Source organism: Culicoides brevitarsis, chromosome 2, assembly GCF_036172545.1.
Source record: "Culicoides brevitarsis isolate CSIRO-B50_1 chromosome 2, AGI_CSIRO_Cbre_v1, whole genome shotgun sequence".
In the NCBI taxonomy this organism is placed as follows: Eukaryota; Metazoa; Arthropoda; class Insecta; order Diptera; family Ceratopogonidae; genus Culicoides; species Culicoides brevitarsis.
Genome location: NC_087086.1, coordinates 35,780,686 through 35,790,493, shown reverse-complemented (window position 1 = coordinate 35,790,493; position 9,808 = coordinate 35,780,686). Strand labels below are relative to the sequence as shown.

At 29.1% G+C, this 9,808-nt stretch overlaps 2 protein-coding genes across 2 annotated transcripts; one reads left to right on the top strand and one right to left on the bottom strand.

The window, feature by feature from the left end:
- Positions 1-897: 897 nt before the first annotated feature.
- On the bottom strand, positions 898-4,873 carry LOC134831896 (phospholipase A-2-activating protein). Its single transcript, XM_063845729.1, has 4 exons — positions 4,527-4,873; positions 3,223-4,455; positions 1,795-2,094; positions 898-1,735 (listed from the first exon to the last, which is right to left on the bottom strand). The coding sequence occupies exons 1-4, from the start codon at positions 4,661-4,663 to the stop codon at positions 1,015-1,017; spliced, it is 2,391 nt and encodes a 796-aa protein (XP_063701799.1). The 5' UTR covers positions 4,664-4,873; the 3' UTR covers positions 898-1,014.
- Positions 4,874-5,209: 336 nt separating this feature from the next.
- Positions 5,210-6,525, top strand: LOC134830597 (G protein pathway suppressor 2). Its single transcript, XM_063844134.1, has 3 exons — positions 5,210-5,409; positions 5,473-6,236; positions 6,293-6,525. The coding sequence occupies exons 1-3, from the start codon at positions 5,301-5,303 to the stop codon at positions 6,392-6,394; spliced, it is 975 nt and encodes a 324-aa protein (XP_063700204.1). The 5' UTR covers positions 5,210-5,300; the 3' UTR covers positions 6,395-6,525.
- Positions 6,526-9,808: the final 3,283 nt, after the last annotated feature.

The following is a 9,808-nucleotide window of genomic DNA, read 5'->3' as shown; positions in this document are numbered from 1 at the left end:
TGACACAGTTTTTGACACAGTTTTTTTCTTGATTTAGTTTTCAAAACCAAAACTATGTCAAAGAAAAAAATTTTTTTCAGTTTCAATTTTTTGGCAGTTTTGAGTTATAAAATGATTAAAAATGATAAAATAGAGCCCTCTGACAAATTTTTATTCATTTGGAGCAAGATTTGGCAAAAATTGCTTTGACACAGTTTTTGACACAGTTTTTTTCTTGATTTAGTTTTCAAAACCAAAACTATGTCAAAGAAAAAAATTTTTTTCAGTTTCAATTTTTTGGCAGTTTTGAGTTATAAAATGATTAAAAATGATAAAATAGAGCCCTCTGACAAATTTTTATTCATTTGGAGCAAGATTTGACAAAAATTGCTTTGACACAGTTTTTTTTTTGATTTAGTTTTCAAAACAAAACTATGTCAAAGAAAAAAATTTTTTTCAGTTTCAATTTTTTGGCAGTTTTGAGTTATAAAATGATTAAAAATGATAAAATAGAGCCCTCTGACAAATTTTTATTCATTTGGAGCAAGATTTGGCAAAAATTGCTTTGACACAGTTTTTTTCTTGATTTAGTTTTCAAAACCAAAACTATGTCAAAGAAAAAAATTTTTTTCAGTTTCAATTTTTTGGCAGTTTTGAGTTATAAAATGATTAAAAATGATAAAATAGAGCCCTCTGACAAATTTTTATTCATTTGGAGCAAGATTTGGCAAAAATTGCTTTGACACAGTTTTTGACACAGTTTTTTTCTTGATTTAGTTTTCAAAACCAAAACTATGTCAAAGAAAAAAATTTTTTTCAGTTTCAATTTTTTGGCAGTTTTGAGTTGCAAAATGATAAAAAATGATAAATTAGAGCCCTGGACCAAGATTTGACAAAAAAGGCTCTGACACAGATTTTATTTGAATTTTATTTTCTGTCTTTAAAATTTTCTCGTGAAAAAGTTCTTTATTTAATTTTTACTGAACAGTACGAATATCTTAAAAAAGCGAATACCTAATTTAAATATAATAATTATTATTGTTTAACCATTTCATAGAGATCTGAGGCAATTTCTCGCAAACGTTCATAATTATCGGTATCTCGTCCCTCCGCATGTCCCTTCATCTTCTCAACAACAATTTCCATCGACGTGACAACCTCGAGAACGACTTTCTTGTATGCCGTTTCCGTCATATTTCCGATGGCTTGATACATTCTGAAAATCGCATCAACTTCCGTGACCCACATCAAGGCATCGACAACACATTCGGCGATTTTCTTGCAATTTTCGCTCACGGCGACATCGAGTTGAGCAATCGAGAGGTTCAAAAAGAGCACGGAAAGGGCATTTTGCACGGCGACATTGCCACTTTTGACGCCTCTCACCCCGTTCATGATGCCCTCGAACTTTGCATCGATCATGCAACGACCCCAGCGATGCGTTATCATGTTGCTCAAACAACGAATTGCCATGATACGATTTGCGGCGGGAGATCCAGCTTCTAAATTCTCAATGATGATCGTTAATAACTCGAAATTGACAATTTTTGAGCAAACTTGCTCCGTGCGAATTGCTAAACGGATGACATCGAGCACGGGGAAGAGACAATCTTGAGGCCAGCTGTACATTTTTTTGAGAGTTCGTTCCGTTTCGTCGGTAATATCGTCAGCGTTTGTGGTTCCAGCGATTGCGACGACATTTTCCAAGAGTTCTTTTGAGAATTGTTGTTCGCCGCCGCTTTTAATGTTGAATTCCCTAAAAAAAATTAATTTTTTTTTAAATAAAATTTTTAAAAAAATTTCATGAAAACTCACTGTAATTTCAGTAAAATTTTGGCAGCGTCATAAGTTGCGAGTGTATGATAATCTTTGTTCGGATAATGTTTGATGCCGCGATATTTTCTGCCATTTGACGAAGTATAGCTCGAAGTTCCTGTGAACGGATCGAAATTTGCTCCTGTATCCATTGGAATAACGGGAGCTGAAGAGCCATTTGTTGTCGTCGTGTAACTCGAACCGCCTGTGAATGGATCAGCATTTGCTGCAGTGACTTGAAAATCGTTTCCTGCTCCTGGCACGTAACGTCCTTCGCCCGTAAAGGGATCAGCGTAGCCTCTAAAAAGGAAAATTTGAAAGAAAAATTTAGAAAATTGTCAAAAAAATAATTTTTAACCACCTATTGCAAATTTTAAATTTTTGACCCAATGCACATTTAAAATTTTTTTCTTGAATTTACGTTTCAAATTTATGTCCTACTGCGTTTTTTTTATAATTAAATGTTATCCTATTGCAAATGTTATGTTTTTTCATACTTTTATTTTGATTTTAATTTTTTTGCCCAATGTATATTTAAATTATTTTGTCCCAATGCATATTTTTAAATATTTATCCCATTTCACATTTAAAATGTTTTTCTTATTACATATATTTTCAATGTTTATCTCTATTTTCCATTTTAATATAAAATTTTGGAACAAGCCCAATGCAAAATTGAAAAATTGTATCCCAATGAACATTCTTAAATCTTGTCCTAATGCATAATTTAAGAATTTTTTTTTTGAATTCGTATATAATTTTTTTTATTTATTGAATATTTTGAAATTTTAGTTCAAAATTTACTTTCTTAACATTTGTCCCATTACAAAATTTTAAATTTTCTTAAAAATGCAAATTTTAATTTTTTTATCCCAATGCATATTTTGAAATTTTCTTCCGACTTTTTTCCCATTTAACATTTTAAATTTTTTTTATTGCATATTTTTTTTAATTTTCATCAAAATTTGCATTCTAGATCTATATTTTGAGAAAAACCCAATGAAAAATAAAATTCTTTAATCCCAATGAACATTCTAAAATATTGTCCCAATGCACAATTTAAATTTTTTTTTGTAATTTGACTTTTTTTTAACTTTTTTGTCGCATTAAAGATTTTGAAATTATTTTTCTCAATTTGCATTTTTAAAATTTACTCCATTGTATAATTTTAAATTTTTCATCCCATGTCACATTTTAATATTTTTTCCTATTGCATATTTTAAAGTTTTCATCAATATTCCAATTTTTTTAATTTTTTTTCTTCAAATTTTTTCAATTTGAGTCAAAATTCATATTAAATTTTTCCCCAATACATAATTCGAAGGTTTAATCCCAATGCACATTTTAATTTTTCAACCCCAATGCACATTTTGAAATTTTTTCATCAAAATTCATTAAATCTTTTAAAATTCATTTAAAAAAACTCACCCAGATCCAATCACAGGAACACTTTCCGAATTTTGCACAATAAAATTCGCAACTTGATCCAAATAAACTTGAGGCAGTTCATGTTTGTGGATAAATTTCTGCGCTACAACCCACGGATCTTCGCCCAAATTATACGGAAGCTTAATTGGCGGCGCTCCTTCTTGAATATCAACTGTAAAAACGTAATCATATTCCTTCCCTTCGAACAACGTTTTGCCCGATGTCTTTTGCGAGCCACCCGAAGCCCCTGTAACATCTCCCAAACACTCCCATTTGCCCGCCAACCATTGATAACACAAAATTTTCCCGTTTGGTTGTCTTATGAGCTTCGTTTGGGCTTCTTGTGTGCCGTCTTGCAACAACGCTTCAGGCCCCGGTAAGTCATTAACTTTCACTCCTCCTAACTCTTTGCTACTTTCAGCAATTCTTGTCTGTACCGCGAGCGTAAAACTAGCGAGAATTTGTTCAGAAGCGACTCGATCGGGGGTTTTTGTGAAAACGCGAATCATTCCGTCGCTCGTTCCAACGACGATATCCGAGTTTTTCATGCAAGTAACAGTCCATACGCTCTGTGCGGGCAATTGAATCTCATCTCCAAGCGATTTTCCCTGCGAAACGCTCCACATTCGGATTGTACTGTCTTCGCCTCCTGTCACAAAAGTGTCTTCATCCATGATGGAAATTGTATAAATGTAGTTACTATGTCCGTGAAATTCATTAACGCACTCCCAGGAATCGTTCCAACGTCGAATTGTGCCGTCATTTGAGCAACTTAGCAGTCCTCCGTCAGCAAGGGGGGCTAATCCCCGCACACAATCCGTGTGTCCTTTGAGCACGACGAGTTTTTGTCCCTTCGAATCCCACAAACGGATGAATTTATCGGCACTTCCCGTCGCGTATTTGCCGGATTTTAACGTGCAAACTGCCCAAACCGCCGCTTCGTGCCCTTCAAAGGTGACACAAGTGAAGCCGGTGTCGTTGATGGTCCATAATTTGGCAGTTTTATCCCAACTTCCGGAGAGAATTTGACCTTCTTTGTTGGCATTGGCGATCGAACAAACGGTGCCCGTGTGACCTTTGAGCGTCATAAAGGGCTTTACCGTGTTGAACTGATAGATGCAAATTGTGCTGTCATTGCTGCCGGTACAGATCCAATTCTTATCATTTACAACACAAACCGCTCCCACAAAGTTCGAATGGTCTTTCATCGTGAGAATTTCTGTGAATCCATTCCTAAAAATCGAAAAAAAATAAAAATTTAAAAAAAATTTCCTTGAAAAATTAAAAAAAATTAAACTTTTTACCCCTCTGGCTTCCAAATTTTCGCCGTTTTATCACGCGAACCGGAAATAATTGTCCCGTCAGGTCCTTCCGTGACAGCTCTTACATCCAAAGAATGTCCTGCCAGCTCGCAACTCAGCTTGTACTCATTGAGGCTCATCTTTACCGCGCTCGTACAACAACAACTCGTTAAAAAAGTCAAAAATGATGCAGCAAAAATTCACGAAGACCTGAAATTCTCTTGAAATCTATCGGTTTTTTAATATTTTTGTACAATTTCTTATGAAAAATTGATTTTAAGGCAATTTTTGATTTAAATTCCTTGAGAATTCGAGGTTTTCCGGGTAAATTCTCGTAAAAATCACGAAAAATTGTTTACGCAAAGTAAGAATTGCTGTTTGACGTCTTAAACGTCATGCGAAAGGCGTTTTTTGGGATTTCCATTGTTCTCGGGTGACGTTCGTCTGTTTGCCTGTGGAGAACAAAAGAACAAAAAGGATCATTTTTACCTAAAAACGGATAGGAGGAGACAAGAAAACAAGTAAGGAGCATTATTTTTTAAGATTTTTTGTGGATTTTTGTGATTTTTTAGTTTTAAAAATATTTTTTTTCTAAAAAATCAATATGGGTGAGTCGAATGCGCTCGCGATGGTACCGCGAATAAATTTGATAAGGCGCTGCGTGATGTCAAAACCATCAAATTGACGAAAAACAAACGCCGTGTAATTTTATTTCTTTGTTTTTTAGTGAAAAAGTGCTTCAAAATAGTCAAAATAAGTGCGAAAAAGTACCTCAAAATGCCTGCAGCTGCTGCGGCGGCAAAAGCAGAGAAAACGGAGCAGCAGGAAAAGCTCTGGGCGGCAATTAAGCGGCATGTGTTGTCCGAGAGGAAGCGTAAAAAAGAGGGTAATATTGATTTTTTTTGTAAATTTCTTAAAAAAAATTCAAATTTTTCTTCAATTTTCGCAGAACTCGAAGCTGAGGTCGACAAAGAGCGTCTCCGGAAGGAACGTGAGGCACGCGAAAAGGAAAATGTCATGACGCTCGGCGAAACAACCGAACAAATTAACTTGCTGGAACGAAAACTCGAAGATTTGAAGAAGGAAAAGTCAAAATTGTTCATTCAGCTGAAAAAAGTCCTCAACAAAGACGATAATCGCAAGCGACAATCGGAAAAGGATGCGCCGCAAGAGAGTTTTCCGCCCGCCAGCAAAGCCAGTTCGCAAATTCCGCAATCTTTTATTCCGCCGTACCAACAATATCCGCAAACGAATGCCGGAAATCAGGGCAGTGGCGGGCGCGGACCCGAAAATAATCATCCGATGCACAAGAGGAAGCGATCACCGTCGCCGCCAACCCCGAATTATCATCGTCCCGTGCCCGAAGATCATCGACGTGCGAACGAACGAGCCGTTTTGTGGAATAAATCGATGCAATATCGTCCGACAGCGATTACGACAGCAATTCCGTATCACGTGCCGCAGCAACAAGGCAAACCGCAGATGTATCCGTACCACGGGATTCGACATGGATACCCTCCGGCACCTTCTTCGTCGCAAATTAAGCACGATGTGCCGCCAAACAAGAGTCAACCTGCGAATATTTATCACATTGACGTCAAACATCAAGATGTGAGACCCGATCTCCGACAATCCGCCTACGATAGCATGGCGACGTTGCGACGCGATCAAATTCCGCTCTACCAGATACAAATGGGACAGAATCCGGGACAGGTAATTTTGAAAATTTCATTTATTTTGAGAGATTTTTTTAAAAAAATAAATTTTAGGTCGTAAAATCTGGCGGAAACCTCCCTCAAGTGAGTTACGGACCTCGACCGCCATCCAGTGGAAACCCTTCGCATTACCCCTCCTCCATTCATCGCTACTAATTACGTTTTTTGTGATTGTCTGTCGCTACTCTAATTAACGAATTCTACTACACAACCTCTTATTTTTAACTTTATTTGATGTAACAAGAATGAAATTCAGTCTGATACAAAATAAAACTTTAATTTTAACTAAAAAATATTTTTTATTTATTTTTTTGTACAATTTTTGTCCTTAAAACTACCTGCTTCTTGATTTTTGAATCCCAAATTGTCGTCTTTCTGTAAGAAAAAATTAAATTTTTGTTATTTTTTGTCAGAAAAATTGTTTAAAAGCATTTTTGATGAATTATTTTCAGAGAGAAGATTAGTTATAGATCATAATTAAACACGTAAGATTATTAAAATCTTAGTTTTAATTCAAGAAATAATCAGAATTCATCATTAAAAGTAGAAATTTGTTAAAAAAATGAATGATTCTTACCTCGTTCTGATGCTAAAATGTTGTTTTGATGCCTGGATGCGTCAAAAATTAAGTGACAGAATATTTTTGAAAATTTTGTTCGTTAATTATATATGTTTGTATATGATATATTTTTTGTAAAGTATATTTTATATCAAAATTTTATTGATTTATAATATTTTTAAATTAATTTTAAATTATAATTGTATAAAAATTATTAAAATATACAATTTTTTTTTAAATATTATAATGATAATCAATAATTCAAAGTTACAAATGTTTACATTTTTTTAATTTTAAGTTTTTGTTCGTAAATTTTTATTTATTTTTAATTAATTTAAATTAATAATTTTTTAATTAATTCATTGTTTTATTATTTTAAAAAATTATTATTATGAAAATAATTTACTTTAAAAATTAAAAAAAATTATTTAAATTAAAAATTAAATTAAAAACTAAAATAAAAAATAAATTTTATAAATTATATAAAATATATAATAAATTGTTAAAATTTATATAAAAAAAATATATGAATATTTAGTAAAAAAATAAATAAAGTATAGGTTAGATATTAATCCAATATTAATTGTTTTTTAAATAAATAATTTTTTATTTATATTTTTAAAATTTATAAAAAAAAATTATTAAAAAAATCATACAAATTATTAATTTTTATTATATGATTATTTTAATTTTTAAGTTTTTTTTTGTAAAATAATACAAATTTTTATTATTTTTTAAATATAATTCAAAATATATTACTTTAAAAATAATATTAATAAACAATATATTTTTTTAAAAATTAATTTTAATTTTAAAAATATATTATTTTTAAAATTTATTTTTTTTTTATTTTATTTAAATTAAATATAAAAAATTAAAAAAAAAAAAATTAAATTAATATACATCATATTATTATACCTATATATAAAACCAAATAAATTATTTAAATTAAATTCATTCTTTAATTATTTTTTGTTTAAATTCTTTGCGAATATTTAGTAAAACAAAATAATTATATTAATTGATTTAAAAAAAATTAAAAATTTTTACATATTATGATAAAAATCATTAAAATTATACAAAATATTAATATTTCATATAAATATTTTAATATAATACTTACCTTTTTTATAAAAACTTATTTTTAAATAATATTTTTTTCAAATAAAAACAAATTAAACTTATTCGCTTTAAAATACTTTCATTTTATTGAAACAATTGATACATAATTTCTTTTTTCTTCATTTTTTTAATATAATAGTATATCAAACAAAACATTTTTTTTCTTATATAATAATATATAATATAATAAATCTTCAATATCAATCAATATTATAAAAACTCAACAATTTCAATGTAATATACTTAAACAATCTCTTTCAATAATGCAATGATAAACGTTTTTTTTTGTGGGCTGATATTATTTATCATTTTTTTTACAAAAATGTGTGTGTTGTTGGTTTTTTCCTTGTTGTTCTTTTTTTTTCATTTTTATAAATTAAACCTATATCATATATATAATAAATTTTTTTCATCTATAATTTAACTCTGTTGTTGTTTCACTTAAAAGGGATTATATTATTATCATTTTTTTTTTCAATTTGTTATTTTTTTTAGGACTAAGTTATAAGTTGTTCAGCTTATTTTTAATATTTTTTTTTTCGATAAACTTAAAACTTTATGGTGCATTTAAAAAAATGATTTGTGGTTGATTTGTTATTAATTTAGAGGATAATGCAGTGTTTGTTTTTTTTTGTTCTTCCTATAAAACTTGGAAACTTTTTTTTTTATTATTATTTAGATTTTTTTTAGCAATTTTTATGTTAAATGTTATATAATTGATAATAATTATATTCCTTTCGTCTTCTTCATATATATTTGCCATTCGTTCCTTTTTTTATTTATTATATATATTTTTTTTTGTAAAAAAAAAGTAAAAAAAAATATTATGAGAAATTATTATGTTACACATATCTAATTATTTTTTTTTCTGTGTGTGTTGTTTCAATTTATAATAATGTACAATGTTATAATGTTTATTTTTTTGCTACATAATAAATATCAACCTGCGAACTTGTTGTTATGATGAGTATAGGAACAATGCAAAACCGGTAACATTATATATGTTGTTATAATGTTGCTCAGTTTTAACATTGTCCGATGTTCTAAGCTACTATTTTTTAATTGTTTTTATTTTTTTTTCTTATAATGTTCTCATATAAAATTTTTTATCATTTATATTTTTTTTATGTTTAATTTTTTTTCTTTATTTTTATATAATCAAAATTATCCAAACAAGGTAGTGTTAAAAAAAATTATTGGTTTTTTATATTTTTTTTTACTTTTTAATTTAAAGTTAACCGCAGAGTGATAGAGAGAGAATTTTTTTAAATATATTTTTTTAATGTCTTGTAGTGTTGTAGTTGACTGTATTTTTTAATCATCATTTTTAATGATTGGCAAGGGATATAAAAACACCATCGACTTTTCTGACTGCCATTTACAACTTTTTTTTTTATCATACCAACTTTGGATAAGTGAGGCTATATATAATAATTTTTTTCGTTCATGATTTTTATTAAATAAAGTTTCATATACAAATGTATATGATGAGAAGTTATTTTAAAAAAAAAATAATTAATTAAATAATTTTTTTAAGAAATAACAACAAAAATATTAATAATCTCATACAAATATCCAATGCTATTAATTTAATAGCATTGACTTTTTTTTATACTAATTAGTATTTAATAAGTTATATATAATATAATACATAGGTTGTTTTGTTATAATTTAAAAAACTTCCTTAATCTTTTGTTCCAGAAGCTATACAATTATTAATTGTATATATATATCATATATATTACATATCATGTTGTTGTTAAGTATTTTTTTTTAGAGAAAGTATCTCATTGTAACATTCTTGAACTCAAATAAGAAAATTTTCTCTATTTTATATATAAATACTTATATTTATATTTTTTTTAATACGAATCGTCTTATATCTAATT

What these genes read in the sequence shown, in the direction of transcription:
- LOC134831896 (XM_063845729.1), bottom strand. Translation starts at nt 4,663, where the DNA reads ATGAGCCTCAATGAGTACAAGCTGAGTTGCGAGCTGGCAGGACATTCT. An exon ending in AAAATTTGGAAGCCAGAGGG is followed by an intron (nt 4,456 to 4,526) that starts GTAAAAAGTTTA and finishes TTCGATTTTTAG; the next exon opens with GAATGGATTCACAGAAATTC. An exon ending in AAAATTTTACTGAAATTACA is followed by an intron (nt 1,736 to 1,794) that starts GTGAGTTTTCAT and finishes AATTTTTTTTAG; the next exon opens with GGAATTCAACATTAAAAGCG.
- LOC134830597 (XM_063844134.1), top strand. Translation starts at nt 5,301, where the DNA reads ATGCCTGCAGCTGCTGCGGCGGCAAAAGCAGAGAAAACGGAGCAGCAG. An exon ending in GAGGAAGCGTAAAAAAGAGG is followed by an intron (nt 5,410 to 5,472) that starts GTAATATTGATT and finishes CAATTTTCGCAG; the next exon opens with AACTCGAAGCTGAGGTCGAC. An exon ending in TGGGACAGAATCCGGGACAG is followed by an intron (nt 6,237 to 6,292) that starts GTAATTTTGAAA and finishes AATAAATTTTAG; the next exon opens with GTCGTAAAATCTGGCGGAAA.